Genomic DNA, 21,780 nt, shown 5'->3' with positions numbered 1-21,780 from the left:
GGTGAAGACAAAGGCATATGTCTGTTACAGATTTATTTGGGCATATCAACCCAACTTATATATCAATTTTATTAGGGTTCATCAAACCCTGATATAGTTGTTACATGCCCTAAAGAGGCTAATCATCATAATACCTTACTCCTAGAGAATTTCCTTTACATAAATCATCCAAAAGTACTCCTAAAGAGATCAGTGCAGGAAGCCTTCTATCAAGCTACAATGTATTACAGGTGCTACACTGACTAGGTGCTATGCATTGCACTTAGTCCCTCTTTAGCCTACGATGAGCGAACTTGGGAAATTTTCCATGAGGGTTGGAAGATTCCTTATCCACTGGAAACCTCTAAAAGATTCTTAAGTTCCACCTGCCCTTTGAGTTCGCCCTTGGATGACAAAAGTAAGTAGGAAACATGAACCTCCTATCTCCCTCTTTCATGGAACCAATTTCTAAAAATAGAAAGGCATTCATCATCATCATTGATGACCCAACCTCCGCCTCTCATCTATAAATAGATCGCTCATCCAAGAGATCTAAAGGGCTAAAAAATACTGAGTTGCAAGGAGATGTTGGTGGTATGAGATTAGGATTGAGTGCAAGTATTGTGATATTACTGGAATGTTATGCTTTTAATGAGGTGAAGAAGAATTGAATTGGAAGGATGATGCTGGATCAAACTCACATTGGTTGTAATCTTTCCTCTTATTAATAAAGCTTTTGATATTTTTCCCTTATGTTTGTGTTTATGTAAAATGCATTCATGTGTATATCATGCTTCCGATTATGTGCTATTTATGAACAATAGATCATTATGCTTTGACATATTTTTGTTTCTGTAAGTTGTGTAGGAACTTCTCAAGCGATTTAAGTATGGGAAGGAGCAATGAAATCAGTCAAGGGAGATAAAGAACAAGCAAAAGTCACAAGTAGGTTTTTTGTCCTTTATCTTATCTGTTGTTTATAGGAAAAAATAAGATTTCTTTGACTGTTGTTTCTAGATCAGCTACTAGATCTAGAGGATTAGGCATTTTGTACAAACACTAAATATTCCAGAAAAAAGCTGGTTACTTCATTGGGGAACTCATTTTCCCTTTTTAGTATCTAAGTAGCCTCTCAGAACATCCCAATATATTATACTTGCTGTAGATCATTGAATTAAATTCTAATCTACTAAAAATTGAATCTAATCTGAGCCAAAAACACCTTCAAAATTGCTCACTGTAATCATTGCACTATCCTTAACTCAGACTTGTGATGCATTGCAGTTCCTAAAAGGGAACATAGCAATTTAGTGCACTATCTATCACCACAACCTGTGCTGATCTCTCGAAGATTAGTTTTCCCATCTAGGAATTGATGTTTTTGCCAGTTTTCATCTTTGATTGAATTGCTTGTTGAACATGAATGATGTCTCATCTCTAAAACCAGCCTTCATCTCTTTAATTTGCCATGTTTAGACTAAGATTGGTGAATGTTTTTATGTATTTATTATATCATTTGCAATCCATTGTTGGAAAGTATTTTTTGATCAATTTCCGTTTCGATAGAAAAGTGTTGTAAAGTCCTCATTTTCTTCGAAAAGTGAAGTGTCGTAAAGTCCTCCTTCATAGCTAATCGATTGATCTATTTTGTGCATTTGATTTGATTTTCATATTAAGTGTCAAAAAGTTTCATTTACTCAAAATTGAAAGTGTCGTTCAATCTCCCTTTCTCTCCTAGAAGAAAATTGTCATAAGTTGCCTTTTTTTATGAAAAATTCTAAATCGTTTGTGCATTAGTTCTTCTTATTGTATCATTCACATTAAGAGAAACTGAAAAGAAATACATGCATTTAAATTTTAGAGTTTTAGTTTGTGTGCTAAAAGGAATGGTTTAGAGAATTGCATTAGTTTGTGCTCTTTGTTGTTTGCTCAAAAGTACTTCTATACTCTATCCCTTATAGTTTGGATTTTCATTGTTGAAATTAAATGAAAAGAGTGCTTATCATTCTAGTTGCATTCTTAGGAATTTCATAACACATTTCGCGTGAACCTTCAAAGGTAAATTTCTAAGCAAGGTCAACTTAAAATAAACATTAATTAATCTAACAATGCTTTGGAACTTAATGAAAACATCTAGAGGTCTAGGCTAGAGACGTGTTCTGACATCTTTAAAGCTAGTGGATGTCATTTTCATTGAAGGTTGGGTGATTCCTCCTCTTTGATCCGATAAGTGCTAGTATGGGCTTGTGCTCCCTATACCATTGCGTATATAGTGGGAGACCCCAATAGGTTGAAATGATTTATCCCTAGGAAGATGAGTCTGCTACCTTACCTATCGTAATCCACTGAACATAGCATTCAGGAAGATTAACTATGGTACATAAAGTCCTTGGCAATTTCTCTTTCATGTATCACCAAGTTGTATATTGCAGTTTTGCAATTTGTCTGGTAAACCCTCTTGCCTAGAGTCTCCAGAGTAGTCACTTTTGTTCCTTTTCGAATCTTTAAAAGTAAAAGGATCATCTAAGCACTTTTCCTTTTAGGCTCATTAAAAATCGAAGGCGACTAGAGTCATCTTTTTCTTTCTCTTCACTCTTTAAAACTGAAAAAGCAAAGTTGTGTCCCAGTGTTGTTAAAATTAATTGACCACGAATAACATCCTTATTCCTTAGTTGAGTTTAAGTTGATAAAGTAATCTGCAATCATGGAAGAAAGTCAACCCAAACCCCATCGTTTGTGGAGAACAGTGAGTCAACCACCTTTGCCTCCCATAGCGACACCAATTCGGACAAAGAGATCTTGTTTAACTGAGTCTAGTACATCAAGAACTCCTAGTTCTTCATATAAGTTATTTGATACATTTGTTTCAACAGCTTTAAAGACTCCAGTTACTACAATTATTTTTGGTACATCTGTTCCTAAAGAGGAAGTTACACAGTTACCTAAGGACATTAGCACTGATCCTAGTGTAACAATAACTGAGATTGTCCAACAACAAGTTGATCCTCAATTTGAAATTGTTCAACCATGAAGTGCTTTTGAACTTGAAACAGCTCCATCAGGAGTTGGTCCGGAATCTATCCTAGTTCAAATAGAAGTTACATATAAACGAGAAGTTGTTCATGAACCTCCCTTTGAAACTGTTGTTCCTTTACCTAAACATCTGGACTTCGAATTTCAACATTCAGAAGTTGTTACCCCTCTAACATTAGTCACTGTAGAAACTACACTTTCATCAACACCAGAAATATTTTACAGACCTGACGGTCAACCTTTTCCACCAGATTTGATTGCCATAGAAGAAATAGTAGAGGATTCCAGACCTGGTACCCCATTTCACTTTGGAAATGGGATTAATCTTTATCCTACTACACTTGATTACTTTACTTCATTTGATCCTACTTCCTTGCAAGTTCCCGTTGAATCTTTAGGACAACTTTTGGGCCAGTTAACTATGGCTGAACAACTGTCAACATCCAAGACTATATCATTTGATGCAGCTGTAGAAGAATCTTCTATTTTCACTCCCTCGATGTTTTCTACCACACCTGACTCACACCTATATGGTGAATCGTTCGTCCCGGTTGGTTACCAATAATTGTTTGGAACCCACTCAGGGGTTGCTTTTGCACCATGGTCAACACCCATAAACACATCCAGAATTCTACCTAGTTTTTCTCAAATGGGAACTCAACAATTTGATCCTACACTCCAGTATCAATTTGGGCAACCTATTCATTGAAGACCAATGTATCCATTAAATATTGGATTGACACCATATGGAGAGCAATATGCTTATTCACCGTTTCTTCCCTTTTCCGGGGGACAACCACATGGTAATTTCCCACAATATTCAAGTCAAACTGGAGTTATATTTTTTCAATGGCAACCAGTAATGCTAGACCAACCAAGACTTGTTTATCCAACACAACCAATACAAACCATGTCAAATATTCCTACTACACTTGCTGTTACAACTGTGCCACAGTCAAAAGCTCAATCTGTTGTATCTCAACCAGTACAAACTGATCCTTCTTCCTTGCAACCACACGTTTCAAGGCAAGAGGTTCAAGTTTCTCAAGCTTTTATACAATAGCCACTTGTTTTTGAAGCTCAACAACAACCTTAGGTTAGTATACCTTTATCTGGAATGGCATAGGCATACACTAGTAGAGTTGATCCACAGCTTGGTCAATATTTCATTACTGGGCACCAACAGTTGGTTCAACAACCATGGCTATCACAATTCCAACAACCTCAATTACAATAGTACCAACCCCATTTTGGACTTGGTTCACAAGCTCAAACTGGTTTTGGTCAATATTAAGCTTACTAAGGACCTAGGCAACAAGGCTTTGTAGGTTATGGAAAACTACAATTTCAATTTGGCTATCAACAACCACTTTCTACTGGTTTTTTCCAACAACCTTACCAAGGTTACAAAATGCAGATGCCCTATGCTAGTATGGGAAGACCTATTATACAGGTAATTCCATCTTATCCTAGGTATGCTCCACCTGACTTGAATTGACAGTTGCCATTTGTAGCAACTCTAGAATTACCAAATTTAAACTGTCTCACTAATGATCCAATTGTATATGAACCTTGGTGGCCAATGATTCCTCATAAGTTACCATCCGATATTCCAAAGTTTAATGGAAATCCAGGAGAAGACCCATCGAATCATGTTATGACCTTTCATTTATGGTGTTCATCCAGTACTTTGAATGATGATTCGATCAGACTTCATCTTTTACAAAAAACGCTTACTGGCCTAAATGCTAAATGGTATATTGAATTACCAAGAGCTTATTTCGATAAATTCACCATTTAGCCACTAACTTTTTGACCACTTCCAATTACCTATCAAGTACGAGACTGGAACAGAACTCTTGACCAACTTTAAACAGACTACCTCCACCCATATATCAGATTATTTTCATGAATGTCGGCGTCGTCATCAAATGGTTAAGGCGTATGTTCTCGATTAGATTTTAGCTGAGTGGTTCATAAAGTCCTTGTTGCCATCAATCACCGAGGATGTGGCAAAAGGAGGAGTTTTCACAGAAGAGAAAGTAATCGCTTGTGCCCAATATTTGGATTTTATTTATACACAATCAGGCACACTCTATGTTAAAATTCCCAATGCACCTAGACTAGCCTTCACTGTTCGACTACCTCCAAAATGGAGTAGGGACTCTCATTCTGGCGACAGCGTGATCAGTTCTTCAAGAACACAGACAGTAAGAGGACCATTTGGTCAAACTCTTGTTATTTCCAATCAAAATGCAAATCCATTAGAAAACATTCTTACCTCAAAGATTAATGTCGTGTCATCTGATAAAGGCAAGAATCCAAAGCAACCAAGAGGTAAGAAAAAGGGGAAGAATAACAAAAAGAAGGAGGAAAATTCCACTCCTGAGAAATCATTTGAATCCCCTACTGTGGCTAGGAAACCTCATTATCCATGTCTGATATGTAATGACAAGAATTATACAAGAGATTGTCCACATCAATCTAAGGTCTCTAAACTTCTAAAGACTTTGAATACCTTAGCAGTGTTGAAAGATTCGTTTCCAACCCCGGAAACACATTTGATTGCAACTGATAATTCTTCCACATCCCAAGTACTCATGTTGTCTATCGAAAATCTGCAAAATGATGTTTTGGTGTCAACAAGGAATAAAGATTATGGAAATCTGTTGTTGTTGAATAACTAGTCTACTGATCAACATAGTACTTTGACCTTGACTTCACCAGAAGTTGTTCCACCAATTATACCGGAATTAACAATAAATCCACCAAAGGGAGTTGTACACAAATCAACATTCAACCCTTATACTCGAGCAGCTCAAAACTATAATATAGTGGAAGATATGGCTCAATCACCTTCCGCTATGTTGACACTTTAGGTGTTGCAAAATTTTCCCTCCTATAAGCAAGCTTTCTTGTCAGCAATAGGTGGAATAGATCCTACAGATTCAAATCTTGTGGTTTTTAACCATGCGGGATATACGCCACAGTTACCAGCGCAATTAGATTTCCTAATACAGGGAAAATCTCTCAATAAAAATGTTCACCGAACTATTATTGATGAGGGAGAATTTACTTGCATTATGTCCATGATCTGCTGGAAAACTCTTGGTTCACTTCCCTTGTCACGATTACCAACTACATTAAAAGCTTTCGATGGAAGAACATACACTCTGTATGGGATTTTGACTAACTTGCAAGTTGAACTAGGGGGAAAAATAATAAATATTGAGGTCGAGGTAGTTGATGGACCCCTTGATTACAACATTTTACTAGGAAGGCCTTGGGTGTATGCTATGGCTGTCGTTTCCACATACTCTCGAACGATTGCATTTCCCTTCAAGGGTGGAATCACAATCATTGATCAGCTAGATTTCTTTTCCAATAGTTCATAGGATACGAGAAGCATTCCATTGATACACGGAAACTCACAATCACTTCAAAATGTTGGAGTAGGTCTCCTAAAAGATAATTCCCTGATGGGCACTTTTACCCTTCCGTCACCATTTGGTTTGGTGAAAGTGGCAAGAGTGGAGACCTGCAACATGATTTCTTCTAGATCATCTGATTTTGAGAAGAATTCAAACTACTTTGAAAGTGATGATTATGGTGAGGCAATGCTGCAAGCCCCATTGAATCATTATAACAATGAATTTATTGGCTTGTATGACAAACCCTAATCTGCACTCAACAATTGCATAGGTAGATAGGTCTTTAGAATATGGTAGCTCTTCGAATCCTTTTTTACGTATACATTCTATGGATTAAGGAATCGTCCAATCAATGGTGATAGGAGAGATGTCATGGGAATATTATCATCATCATTCCCACCTTTGAGATGACAATGAAGATTATTCAGATGAACTTGATCACCCATTAATCGTTGATTTCTTATCAAATTTTGTAAATACTGTAGATTTTGAGCATAATATATATAAGATAGAAGAAACAATTTCTATAAACATTTCAACCAATCCTAACATTGTAGAAAATATTCATGTCAGCAAATCTTGTTCTCCATTGGAACTAGATTATTACTGTGCTCTTTTTCGTGAATTTCGAGATGTCTTTGCATGGTCTTATGAGGAGATGCTAGGCATTGACTCAAACATTGTTGAACATGAGATTAAAATTTACCCTGATGTCAAACCAGTACGACAGTGGATTTGACCTGTTCATCCTAAGAAAGCCACTACCATTAAAGCAGAGGTTGAAAAACTTTTGTGCGCTGGCTTCATTTTCCCTGTACCCCTTATTGATTGGGTATCTAATATTATTCTAGTGATCAAAAATAAGGGACAATTCAAGTGTGCATCGATTATAGGGATGTAAACCAAGCATGTCCATAGGACAACTATCCTACACCTTTTATCAACCAGATTATTGACGAATGTGCCGGATGCGAAATATTTTCATTCATAGATGGATTTTCTGGGTACAATCAAATCAATATCCACCTACAGGACCAATCAAAAGCTGCCTTTATATGTCCATGGGGCACATTCGCATATCAAAAACTACCCTTTGGTTTGAAAAATGTAGGGGCTACATTTCAAAGGGCACTGAATTATGCCTTCCATCACATCAAACACATTGTTCAACCTTATCTTGATGATTTGCCTACTCATTCACAAAAACAGACAAATCACCCACAACATTTCAGAGCAATATTTTTACGTTGTCGACACTACAAATAAGACTCAATCCGCACAAATGTGTGTTTTGTGTTGGCTTTGGTCAATTTCTTGGATTCATTTGGATTTGTAGTTTGTATAGATGGAATTCGACTTGATCCCATAAAGGTTCAGGCAATTCTTAACATGCCTCCAAATTTGTTACAGATACAGAGACTTCAAGGAAAGGAAAACTTTCTGAGGAGATTCATTCCAAACTATGATGAATTAGCTAAAGGTTACAAACGTCTATTGAAGAAATGGGTACACTTCCATTGGGACCAAGTTGCGCAAGCTTATTTTGATGTTCTCAAAGATTCCCTGATTAAAGCATCATTAATGTATGGCCCAAAATATCAAACAGGATTTTACTTGTATCTCGCTGCTGCAGATACAACAATTCGTATGGTTTTAGTTTAGGAGGAAAGTGGAATCGAACATCCTATATATTATTTGAGTCACAATCTCAATGATACAGAAAGTAAATATTCATATGTTGAAAAGTTAGCCTTGGCAGCTGTTCAAGCTGTGCAGATATTTCATCATTACATCCTCCTTCGCAAAACTATCATTGTATTAGATTGCAACCCTATGACATACATCTTGTCACGTCAATTTTTGGGGGGACCAAATATTATAAATGGATAGTTATCTTGCAGGAGTTTGATTTGGAGTTCGTCAAATGCAAATCAAAGAAATCTCACGTATTTGCTGAGCTACTTTGCGATCTTCCCTCATCCTCCAATGATTTAACATCAGAAGCATCACTATTGGATGAGTCTCTGTTTCTGATTTCGTCAAGTGATCCATGGTATCCAAATATACTCATCTATCTTTAGACCCAAGCTTTTCAGCCTAATACCTCTCGCTCCGAACAATGACGTGCTAGATACCAAGCCAAATATTATTTGATTATTAGTGATACACTTTATCCTCGTGGTGTCGATACGATCTTACGTAGGTGCCTTACTCATGAGGAGGCCGAGAAAGCTTTGAATGAATGTCATTCACGTTCTTGTGGGGGGCATTTATATGGTTACGCAACTGCACAAGAAATTCTATGAGCTAGTTACTTCTGGCCATCTATATTCAAAGATTGCATCCTTGCTATCAGAAGTTACCATGCTTGCCAGTTTTTTTATCATAAAACTAGATTATCACCTGCACCACTACATCTATTCGTTACTGTTGGCCCATTCGCAAAATGGGGCAATTATTTTATTTCATGTAACCCCACCTTGGTCGGGGAGCATGGGTATATTATAGTCGTTGTTGACTATTTTACTAATGGGCCGAGGTGATGCCTACATTGAACAGCAGTGGCGAAACAGCTACCATCTTCATTTTTAACCATGTCATTTCTAGGTTCAGTGTACCACAAGCTATAGTTATAGATAATGGATCGCATTTTCGCAATTACATGATGATCAAATTAACTACCAAATTAGGACTGCCACATGATAGTTCTACTCCATACTACCTGCAAGCTAATGGACAAGTTGAGGCTATCAACAAAGTCCTTAAGCACATGTTGCAAAGAATTATTGGAGTCCATAAACGGAATTGGCATTTAATCCCGTGCTCAGCTCTGTGGGCATACCGAACCTTGATGAGAAATGCGACTGGATTTACGCCTTTTTAGTTGGTGTGTGGTTTGGAACCAGTCTTAACAATCCAATGTGAAATATCATCCCTCAAACTCGCAATTGACCTGATACCTGATACTTTTGAAGAAGAAGCACAATTCTTGGAATTAATCCATATGGATGAAACCCATCGTGATACTGCATTGACTAATGAAGCACTTAAGAAACACATCAAGGCATAATATGACAAGAACGTTAAGCCTCGTGTCTTCTTAGAAGGTGACCTAGTCTTGCTTTACGATTAGGATTCTGACAAACTAGGAGTAGGGAAGTTTGAACCATTATGGATGGGACTTTATATTGTTAAACGTGTTTTTACAAAAGGAGCCTACGAGTTAGTCTATTATGATGGGATTCCATTGTCGCAGCTATGAAACGGGTTGTATCTTAAATGTTACTATGCTTAATTAAGTGTAGTAAAACTCACTGTACATATGCTTTGATTGCATTTTTGTTTGTTAGTTTTCTTTTAGAGTTTTGATTTGGTTAGGTAATCCACTTCACATTTGTTGCAAATGTTGAATTTTAGGGAACCATTTGTTGGGTTTGCTGTGGAGCTAGTCGTAGTACGCAGAACCTATCTTCTGCAGCATGGGCCATTTTCGCTCCAAGCGGCGAGTTAGTGAGTTTTAGAGGGATATGTATTGGTTGATCGACAAACAATATCATTGAGTATAGCGTGTTGATTGAACTCCTCTCTGATTCCATTTCACATGGAAGACGCCGAATCATTGTTAGGATAGATTCACAATTGCTCATACTACAGCTTACTAGTGTCTATTCCATCTGAAACCCAGCAATTCATTGCATGTTCCTTAGAGTTCGAATTTTGGAAAGACATTTTGAATTTATTCAATATCAACATATTCCCATAAATTTAAACACATTGACTGACTCTCTAGCAAACTATGTGTTAAATAGACATTTGCAACATATGTAAAGAAAGAATTTTCAATTCACGTCATCATTTGAACAAGATTTCATCGCTTAACCACAATAAAACTCTGAAAGCCAAATAGATAGTTGTATATAAGTTTTTACAAATAGTTTATGTCCAAGACAAAATCGGTCATCTGACCCAAAAACTCAAAAATGAATGCAGAAAATATCTCAATGGACTAGTGCCACTGATGATAATAGGTCAGAACCTGTGCTATCATATGCAAGAGTCTCATCCAATGAATTGGTATGCCAATGGTATGGTGTTGCAATCTCATGGGCAACTCCTCAATCTAGACATCTAGAATACTGAGGGTTAAACCCTCTATGTGATATTGCAACTGAGCCAAGGTCTCCGCTATGTCCAAATATCTAAGAACTACCCTCCCAACAACTCTCTAAACTGGCAAATCTGCCTCCCGTAAGTGTACCATAGGTCAAACAGATCCAACATTTGCATACATACACAAGTTTATTTAGTCTTGGTAACAATCAAAAAACATAAAAAAGTAAAAAAAATTAAAACAAAAACAACGTGGTCGAATCAATTTACCAATAGTGCTCCACTGCACCCCAACTGGAAATACCAGATCCGGATCACCACAAAAATCCATACCAGCATATGGATATTCTGAGAATACCATCTCTTGATGGTCGAACCACTCAAAGAAAGTAGAGGAAAATGAGATTGATGACTGGGTAGCATGCCTATCCATAAGATCTACCCACCTCTACATCCGTGGGTCCCTAGGTCCAGGTACTCCTAGAGAAATGTGTTGTGGCTGCATAAGTGTGATTCTCTCCAAGGAAAACGAAATCAAGATAGACCCATAACCAATTTTTTTTGTCTTCCCAGTATTCACCTTGGTTAGTTGTTCTCTCATAGATGGAAGAATTGTCTCACACTAGTTGAATACATTTGGCTCCAAGCACTCTAAAGCACGCTGCATATAAGATCTGTTTTCCAAATGTAAATCCGCAATGCCAGCCAGTCTAGCAAGGGTAAAGAGGATTGTTCTCAAAGGTAGATCACTAAAATCTTGGATATGAATCTTTCCATATCTGTTGGGTTGAGATCCTTCCTGACAGAACTGAAAAATATAATCTCTTGTTGATTCACCTCCTCTGGTGAATCCTGATAATGAAATGGGGGCACCCCACCTCGATAAACCCGTCAGAAAGTAAACATTCTCGATGGTAAAGGGGATCACTTTTCCCCTAACGTGAAAAACCTCGTCAGTAGGATCATAAGCACAAACAAGATACTGTAGTAGTTCAATTTGTTTCCGCATGCTGGATAAGCGAAAGAATTTCAACAACCCACAGTTCCTTTAGGCATCAACTGTGCCCTGATCATTTAAGGCAATCATGTCTTGTTCCTCATGTTCTCGTTCTATCCATGTAATGAACATTTTGATCTGATGAATATTTCAAACACAACCACTAGGTAAATTAGGATCCAAATTTTGAAAATATCAGTTAAAAATTTGAGAAAAAATTTTCTGGATCATCGCACCCTCTCCTTAGAGACAGTGCTATGCATTGCATGTTGCCTTTTAGGTGCATGAAATGCATCGCACTTTTCGATAGGGAAAGGGTGCGATGATCCATAAAACACAAGATGAAACCATGGGGACCTGAAAAACTAAGAATTTTTGCTCAAAATTGAAAATAAATGGAATAGAATGAAAGAGCATTGGGATAGCTCCTACCTGGTCCCAACGACACAAGAAATGATGCATAGAATTCTTTGTAGTCAGCTGGTGATGTTTGGGGTAAAAAACTGCTCTAGAGCTCCAAATCAAATGGTAAAAGTGAAATGGTTAAAAAGAATTACCAAAGTTGTTTTTCATATTTATTTTTACATGTAAATCAAGTAAATGTTGCTTTTTTATTCATTTTTATCCATGAACATGTATTTTTAATCATCTTTGGTGGAGTTTTGAGTAGGATGAACGACTGAAAACAGAATCCGATATACTAAATGGTGAATTGAGCATCTTTGACCACAAAGAAAACTTTTTGTTTCCTTTTCAAGATTTGATAAAAAATTAAAAGAAACAATAGAGTCCTCTTTAAAATCTTTTCAGACTCTCTAAATAAGAAAATATTGTCAAGCACTTGTCCATTCCAGCTCGTTAAAGGATTGGAAACGACATCTCTCTTGTATTATTTTATGCTTTTTCGGACCTGAGGGATTATTTTACGAAAAAGAACTTATAGAGTTTTCTTTTTTTCCCTTTTCAAACTCTATAAACATGAAAAGGACCGAGTTATCTTTGTCGTTAAACTCGTTAAAATATCAAATAGCAACAAACTTGTCCATCTAGACGAGACCGAGTTTTACCGTCACTAGACTTATTAAAACATCAAATAGCGATGGGTTTGCCCGAAGGGTGAATTATAGAACAATCATATGTTATCCTCCTCAAGCTTGATAAAAATAAAGAGGTACTAGTCAGCAATGACTGGGGAAAATGGGAAAAATCGAGAAAATTTTATGGTAGCGAGTCGCTCTTGAACATGACACTTTCACTTCATCTCCGTTACTAGTGGGGTTGGGTTGTTCAATTTGATGGTTATCAGACCGTTGGTCTACCACACCATCCATCACTTTTGTTTTGGGTCAATGCTACCAATTCATCTCAGTGTCACCAATATGATCAATAGAAGTCATCCAGTTAAAACTTCATCCGTTGCAATACTGTAAACCTTCATTTTCATGACCGCCATTCTTGAACCTTGTGTCGTCAGTCAATTCTCATCTCCAAAATCATTTGCTTCATTTCATGTCATAGATGTGGGATAAGTCAAGGCCCTCCTATGATGAGTCATTCTTGTTGACATCAGCTCATTATCCAAGAAGTTGATTTAGAAACACCCATTCAGTACTTTGAAGCTTGCATACATCAATAGCAGATTTCTCACTTCTAGTGACAAGATGACATCAATGGCCTTCGACCGAAAGATTTTGCATGGTGTTCGACATCAAATCATTTATTCACACCATGAAAAAATGTGTTGTAGTACCTTGAGGATCATCATTATTATCAGTGATCCCTCTCGCGTCTGTTAACGGCTTACATCATTGGCTGATAATCAGGTGATGTCTCTCCATGTTCGACCTTAGAACATCTATTCACATGGTTAGACTTGTACATTGAGTGAAGATTGAACGAGATTGAATACCCCGGATCTAGTTTCATCCATCCGAGCTGCGATATATTTAGGAGTACCAAATCAAATGTACAAAGGCCTTACCCAGATGGTCCTCCTAATCATGGAGCACGAATTTATATCTGTAGACGACTATCTGATCTATGTACATGTAATGAAAGTTTATATGTTGAGCATGGGAATGCCTCCCTCAGCTAGTTCATGAGAAAAATCAAATTATCATGATGTGTTGTATTGTAGTTGATGCATGTTTCCTTCCATTTCGAAACTTCCTATCCTCATGATAAACAATTTCACCCGACATAGATATTTACGACCTCATGCTTTAGGATGCAACTGTTACAAATTTATTTGGGCATATCAACCCCAACTTATAGATTAATGTTATTAGGGTTCATCAACCCCTAATATAGTTGTTACATGCCCTAAAGAGGCTAATCATCAGAATACCTTACTCCCAAAGAAATTCCTTTACAGAAAGCATCCAAAAGTACTCCTAAAGAGATCAGTGCAGGAAGCCTTCTATCAGGCTGAATGCATTGCAGGTGCTACATTGACTGGGTGCTATGCATTGCACTTAGTCCCTCTTTAGCTTGAGATGAGAAAACTTGGGTAGTTTTCCATGAGGGTTTGAAGATTTCTTATCCATTGGAAACCTCTAGAAGTTTCTCAAGTGCCACATGCCCTCTGAGTTCACCCTTGGATAACAAAAGTAAGTAGGAGACATCAACCTCCTATCTCCCTCTTTCATGGAACCAATTTCTAAAAATAGAAATGAATTCATCATCATCATTGATGACCCTACCTGATTCTCTCATCTATAAATAGATCACTCATCCAAGAGATCTAAAGGGCTAAAAAATATTGAGTTGTAAGGAGATGCTGGTGGTATGAGATTAGGATTGAGTGCAAGTATTGTGATATTGCTGGAATGTTATGCTTTTCATGAGGTGAAGAAGGATTGAATTAGAAGGATGATGCTGGATTGAACTCGCATTGGTTGTAATCTTTCCTCTTATCAATAAAGCTTTTGAGATTTTTCCCTTATGTTTTTGTTTATGTAAAATGCATTCATGTGTATATCATGCTTTCGATTCTATGCTATTTATGAACAATAGATCATTATTCTTTGACGAGTTTTTGTTTCTGTAAGTTGTGCAGGTACTTCTCAAGTGACTTAAGTATGGGAAGGAGCAGCAAAATTTGTCAAGGGAGTTAAAGAACAAGTGGAAGTCACAAGTAGGTTTCTGTCCTTTATCTTATCTGTTGTTTATAGGAAAACGTAAGATTGCTTTCTCTGTTGTTTCTAGATAACCTACTAGATCTAGAGGGTTAGTCGTTTTGTAGAAACACTAAATATTCCCAAAACAAGGTCCGAATAGATCTTGACTCGTACTTTGACGAGTTGATGCGCATTGCCACCGGCCCAGACTTCCCCATCAGTGTAGACATCATGCACAAGTATCTTGCTAGTCCAGCCACATTGAAGAAAATGAAGTGCATGCTTTCAGACGAGTTGGACAGAGGAGCCTGAGCAGTGTACCCAGATGCTATGGAAGCAAGAGTCAGGTTACAAAAAGATGTCATCTTGGAGCACACGGACACCATCGCAGACTACCGGTCTTAGCATGAGTACGCTACTATCAACCATAATGAAGATGTCAAAGAACTGGTCTTCCAATAGTTGTCCAAGTCATAGTGATGTCTAGCATGGCTTTCTCAATCCATTTTGTCTCACATGGGTACATGTGCATTGTGATGTAATGTCTTGTCAAGTGTAAGTCAAGTGTCGATAGTGGGATGTAACAATCATAGATTAGATGAAGACTCATGAGGGTAGATGAACTGTCACAAATAATGTAAACTTTGAAACGGGAACTGATACTATTACCCGTTTCGTAGAGATAGCAAAAAAGTGACCTAATTTTGAAAAGGGGTGATGCAGAACACACATGTTTTTTTAGAGCATAGTTTTTGGCACTTTAATTTTTTTTATGTACATTGCATTTTAGAATGGTAGTGATTTTCATGCTGATTTTAAAAAGTGGTATTTTTGCATCAGAACCTTTTTTTAAAAGACCTATTTTTTGACTTTAAATTTTCTAATGTATGAAATGTAAATAATTATTTTGTAAATTTAATAATTTTTGAAGTGGTAATTTTCTTCATATTTTCTTGTTTTTATTTTAATTTTAATTTTTTTGTAGTGAGGTTTTTATTGCTTTTTATTTTTAAATTAGAAAGTTGATCTTTTGAATTTTCGATATTCTACATATTTATACATCCTTAATTAATTTTTCAATGCACATGAAATAATTGTTTCTAAAATCAATATTTTTTAACAATGGACATAAAAATAACCATTTTTAACATAAATATAACTAAAAAACTACACATTTTGATAATTTTTTGCTAGAATTGACATGTCAAAATCACAATTTTTATACGAAAATCTTAACTAAAAATGGTTAAATAATAGTTTTTTTTTTTTTTGAATTTCATGTCAAAAAAATAATAATAATCACTTTTTTTTTTCAAAAAATAATGATTAACTTAAAAATTAATGCGAAAATCACATATTACAAATATTGAACGCATAATAGTATCAGTTCTCGTAATCGGAATCGAATAACCACCGCCCAACTGCCCATGGGGGTGGCTATCTGATTCTCAAAATTAGATAGCTGCCCATGGGGGTGGCTATCCGATTCTCAAAATTGGAGAGCCACCACCCGGCCACCCCTGCGGGCGGCCAAGTGGTGGCCATCTGATTCTGAGAATCCAATAGCCACCACCCAGCCACCCCCACGGGTGGTTGGGCAATGGCTATCCGATTCCAAGAATCAGATAGCCACCGCCCAGCCACCCCCACGGGTGGTTGGGCAGTGGCTATACAATTCCGAGTGTCACACCCCTACATTGGTGGTACTCTTCCAACCGCACTATAGCGAGGTGCGACACTACCAACCCTTTTCTTTTCATCAATACTTACGATTGTAGGCTATGCCTAACATTCCATACTTAGTTTATTTTTCGTTACCAAGTATTATATTTGTCCTTTATACAATGAAAGCCCATAACATTCACATAAACAACATTATACAATAGAAATGTACAACAGTATAAAGGGAGGGGAAACTCCCTGCAATATGAGTCTGCTCGAATCAATATCTATATATATATATAATCTTCTTTTATAAGTACAAGTTAAATCTTGGGAAACCCTAAATTTACACTTAGCCAAAATTTCCAACTTCGGCAAACTCGGTTGCCCAGCTCGTTGATGCCTCTGCACAGTCGCCGCATGACTCACCAACCCTTCATTCACCTTGTCACACGTCTCCACCCGACTCGCTCTTCGTTTGGTCAACAAACGTCCAAATCGTGAGATCCTACCCGACCTCCGTTCGGTGGACCACACACAGTCCTACCTACCTGACTATTCATTCATGACCTCTAGTTCCAACCTTCGTTTCGGCATGCACGGCACGCTCTCACCTGACTGCCCGTCTACATGTCCACCTGTTCACCCGTTCTCACCTAAACTCATTCACCCGTACGACTTCACCCGAGTTGCCACAAGACTTCACCCGGGTCACCACACGACTTCGCCCTGTTTACTCGAATGACCTCACCCGGGTCGCCCGACGACCTCACCTTGCTCACCTGAATGACTTCACCCGAGTTGCCCGACAACCTCACCTGGCTCACCCGAATGACCTCACCCAGTTCGCCTGAATGACCTTGCCCGAGTTCCCTACCTGATGACCTCGCCCGAGTTCTTCTTGAACGACCTCACTCGAGTTCTGTCTGACGACCTTGCCTGAGTTTTCTGCACGAGTTTCCTGCACGAGTTTTCCACCCGAGTTTCTCACCCAACTTTCCTGCACAAGTTTTTCATCCGAGTTCTACCCATCGTGTGGGCTCATCCACGCACTGCAGAACTCCTCAATCAAACTCGTGTTGGCCGAATGATGATGACTTATCTCCTTAAATGCTCCACCAATATATATGGGTGGGTGGTGGGTTATGTCACCCGACTGACCCACGCCCAACGTGCAAGCCGACTCATTCAGCATGTTGCCTTCGCTCGAGTGGAGGGTCGACCCACCTAACTCGTGGGACCACCATCTAAACTCGCCCAACATCGTATAAACTCGCCCTTAGCTCGTTCACTTCACATTTCACATGACCTCCTCCCCCGTCCTTCACACGGTGAAGGTGACCTGGACCGCAGGTCCTTACATCCTCCCCCACTTGAAGTCATTGTCGTCCTCGACAATATCTCATCCCAACAACCATCTGTCACCAAGATATCCATACCAAGGCATACACCCCATCAGTATTTCATACATCAGAAGATCATATCAATCCATGATCATCAACCACCCTATCGCAATCTCCACATGATGTTCTCAATATTGGAAGGTTGGCCCCTCCATATTAAGCTACATGTCCACTACAACATATTGTGTCGACCTCATCATGTATCATCCTTGTGTGAACTGCTGCCATGATACTCCAACAAATGCTAACACATCTCTGCATGCTTCACGACCCCATGTTTGAACTAGTTGGGTGATCAGTCCAACTTTCACACTCAAACCATGAGAATGCACATCCTCATGCCACCATCAATCATTTCTCAGAACATCTCATCACATCCTTAACTCGATCAAGAATTCATCTCCATACAAGTATAAGCCATGCTCAGGTCCATGAAGTAGCCCTCATCTCATATGTAACATGTTATCCATGATGTTTTCTATCCAAGATCATCATCCATCTGCAAAATATCCATCTCCTCACAATGAAGAGATCATCTCCGACTCTCAATGTGCCTCATCCAGGTCCATGAAGTGACCTCCATCATATCTGTAATGTGACATGCCTAAAGTCTGCCATAGAAACAAGTATACACCTGTCTCATATATCCATGTGCTGCCCATGATCATAGATCAATCAGCTCCCATGTGTCAAAGTGGTTAAGTCTCGGCTCAACCCATGCCCAAGTATTGCCACCAAGGCATCATCATCGTTGTAACCCCATCACTCCAAAGTGTTTCATATCGATACTCCACATCAAGTCACTCTTTCAAGCCACACCCATACATGTAGTCAAAAGTATGCATCCCATTATGCATCAAAGTCTCTGATGTCAGCTCCTCAATGCATCAGATCCTCCAAGTCTACCATATATGAAGTCCCAAAACGTCACAACAATCTCATGTCATCATGAGCTCCATGTGCCCAACTTGATGTCCATGACCAAGTTGCCCATGTAGTCCAACCAAGTAGACCCATCACAACAATCGGTCATCCTCATCCAAGCCTGCAATCTTCGGTCTAGTGAACTCGGTCACCCAACCATATCATCATCACATGAGTCTCTCCATCATAGCTCCCCCACTAAAGGTTCCACCAAGACTTTCTCTTGGTCTTGGCCATGATAATTCCACCCAAGTATCATCATACCTCAAGTGTGTGCCCTCCAGTTTGTTCATGAGTCATGCCGGTCACTTAGCCAATTCTCCATGTGGCTAAAGCATGACCCAATCCTCCACAATGATCATCATGTTCCTCCCTTGTCACAGGCCTTTGTAGCTTCTACCATAAGGTCACAAACAACCCCAACAAGTCCTGCAATAGTCAACAATAATTGCTTCTCCATACAAGGTCTCATCGTAGACATCCATGGTAAGATCCTCCCTAGCATTGGCAAACTGATTTTTCTCTTCCCTGCATACGGTCCATCTACCAAATTCTCAAATGAAACACAAGTATCAATAGTACTTACATTATCATCATGAGGCTCCTCCATGTGAGTATCCTCATCCATCCATGTCTACAAACTACATGATCCTGGTCCAACTTGATCATCCTCAAGTTCATCCTCCATCGTTGTCACATCTGCAACATCCTCAATCATCATGACTTCCTTTTCCTTGTGTTGTTATATTCTTCCGGATCCATCGCATTTTGTTAATTTATGCATTGACGTTTCGAACCATCCTCTGTGGTTCATCATCAAGATTTAGATTTGTGAAGAAGTCAAAGAAAGATGAATGAATAAATAAAGGTTAAGGTGGGTAGTATAAGGAGCCGACAAGTTTTTATGAAGGTGAGGTTTTTTAATTAATTTAATTTAAATTTAAATTTAATTATGATCTTTGTTTTAATTTAATCTGTTTTTATTTAATTTAATTTGGATTTAATATAATTTTCTGATAATTTAATTTATTTTAACTTAATTTATTTAATTTTGATTTAAATAAAAATTTTATTATGATTTAATACGGTTTATATTTATTTGGTTTTAATCCAATTTAATTATGATATAATGTAATGTATTTTTATTTAATTTAATATAATTCACTAATAATAATATTTATTTATTTATTTTTAAATAAAATCATCATGTAATGTATTTTTCTTTAAATTAACAAAATTTAATATTTATTTAATATTTATTTATTTATTTATTATTATTATTATTATTATTATTTTATTTATTTTTTACTAGAAGATTTAATTTATTTTAATTATCATTTTATTTCAATTTAATTTATTTTAACTATAATTTATTTTAATTATAATTTTATTTTAATTATTAATTTTTTTTAATTATAATTTAATTATAATCCTATTTTATTTATAATTTGTTTTAATTATAATTTATTTTAATTATAATTTTATTTTAATTATTAATTTATTTTGATTATAATTTTATTTTAATTATAGTTTTATTTATTTATTTATTTATTTTATTTATTTTTATTTTTATTTTTATTTTTATTTTTATTTATTTTTAACATGGACAGATTTAATTTATTTTAATTATAATTTTATTTTAATTTATAATTTAATTTAATTATAATATAATATGTTTTAATTTTTAATTTAATTTAATTCCAATTATATCTATATATATTTTGTAATGGATTAAATTTAATTAAATTAATTAATTATTTTTAATTATTTATTTATTTATTTATTTTATTTTTTTAATTAATTAAATTATGTTTTAATTTGGTTTTGATTTATTTTAATGTAATTAAATTATGAAGATGAGCGAGGTTAATTTAACTAAAGATTATTAATGATCAGGATTTGTTTGGGATGTGGTGGACCCTCCTGTTAGTGTGGGAATCCAATTATCACTTATTTTCCAACCATCATCATGATTAAGGTTATTGGGGTGTTTTATTATTTCGATAGCTTCTCTAAATTTTTTGTGATAGTAATGCTCTATTTTGGCCATAGCATAGGAGTTTTCGATGCAAATGTGATGATTGGTTTTACTAGAGTGATCAGCCAAAGCCGAGGTTTTGGTGCGGTTATGGTTGATGTCAGCAGCATGTTCTTGAATCTTTGTTAATATGGATTGGCCGGTTTCACCAATGTATGTTTTGCCACATGAACAAGGGACCAAATAGACCCCTTTGTGATGTTTAGGGTCAATAGGGTCCTTTACGGATTTAAGACATCTGTTAATTGTTTTCATAGGTTTGAAAGTGGTTTTTATGTTGTTCTTCCTTAAGATGTGTGAAATCTTATCAGTGGTGCCTAGAATGTAGGGAAGGTGAACTGTACCAGCATAATCATTCTTGTGTTGTTTGTTTATGGGATTCTCAACTTTCTTGAAAACCTTAATACCTTGGTGTCTTTTGTATCCATTCTTTTCGAAAACATCCAAGAGGTGGTTCTTTTCCTGCTCAAAATTATCATGATCTGAAATACGGATTGCCCTTGTGGCTATAGTGTTTAGCACCCCAAGTTTCTGAGCCGGATGATGGTGAGAGTTAGCATGCAGGAAATGTTCAGTGTGCGTTTTCTTACGATAGACCTGGTGAGATATTGTGCCATCCTGGTTTCTTTTGATAAGGATATCAAGAAAGGGAAGACAACCATTTTTTTCCACTTCCATCGTAAACTTGATGTAATTTGATTGGTTGTTAAGGTGTTCTAGGAATTTGTTTAAATTTTCTTTTCCATGAGGCCAAATGACAAAAGTGTCATCAACATATCTTTTCCACAGTTTAGGTTTTAAGGGGGAAGACTCAATGGCCTTGGTTTCAAAATGTTCCATGAACAAATTAGCAATGATGGGAGACAAGGGTGATCCCATGGCCACACCACAAGTTTGTTCATATATCTCATCCTTGAAGCTAAAAAACGTTTATTTTAGACAGATTTCCACTAATTTAGTTGTGTTAGGGTCAGTGATTTTGTGAACAACATCCATGGCTTCATCTATAGGAATGTTGGTATAGAGGGATTTTACATCAAAGCTCACTAAGATGTCATCTTGGTCTAGTTTTATCTACTTGATT

At 36.9% G+C, this 21,780-nt stretch overlaps 1 protein-coding gene across 1 annotated transcript; it reads right to left on the bottom strand.

The window, feature by feature from the left end:
• Window positions 1–2,730: 2,730 nt before the first annotated feature.
• On the bottom strand, window positions 2,731–21,575 carry LOC149262886 (uncharacterized). The gene is made up of 2 exons (XM_089382805.1): window positions 21,041–21,575; window positions 2,731–2,897 (listed from the first exon to the last, which is right to left on the bottom strand). The coding sequence occupies exons 1-2, from the start codon at window positions 21,573–21,575 to the stop codon at window positions 2,731–2,733; spliced, it is 702 nt and encodes a 233-aa protein (XP_089238931.1).
• Between the last annotated feature and the right edge of the window lie 205 nt (window positions 21,576–21,780).

Source organism: Pinus tabuliformis, chromosome 6 (genome assembly GCF_031772625.1).
Source record: "Pinus tabuliformis cultivar Carrire ecotype Pingquan chromosome 6, CPIR1, whole genome shotgun sequence".
Taxonomy (NCBI): domain Eukaryota; kingdom Viridiplantae; phylum Streptophyta; class Pinopsida; order Pinales; family Pinaceae; genus Pinus; species Pinus tabuliformis.
The sequence above is the reverse complement of the archived record's forward strand: the minus strand, read 5'-3'. Positions and strand labels throughout refer to the sequence as shown.

Excerpts from the sequence above, each read along its gene's own strand:
- LOC149262886 (XM_089382805.1), bottom strand. The coding sequence starts at position 21,575 with ATGGGATCACCCTTGTCTCCCATCATTGCTAATTTGTTCATGGAACAT. Across the intron at positions 2,898-21,040 it reads ACACAAGAATGATTATGCTG|GAACAGATGTACCAAAAATA; the intron begins GTACAGTTCACC and ends CTTCCTCTTTAG.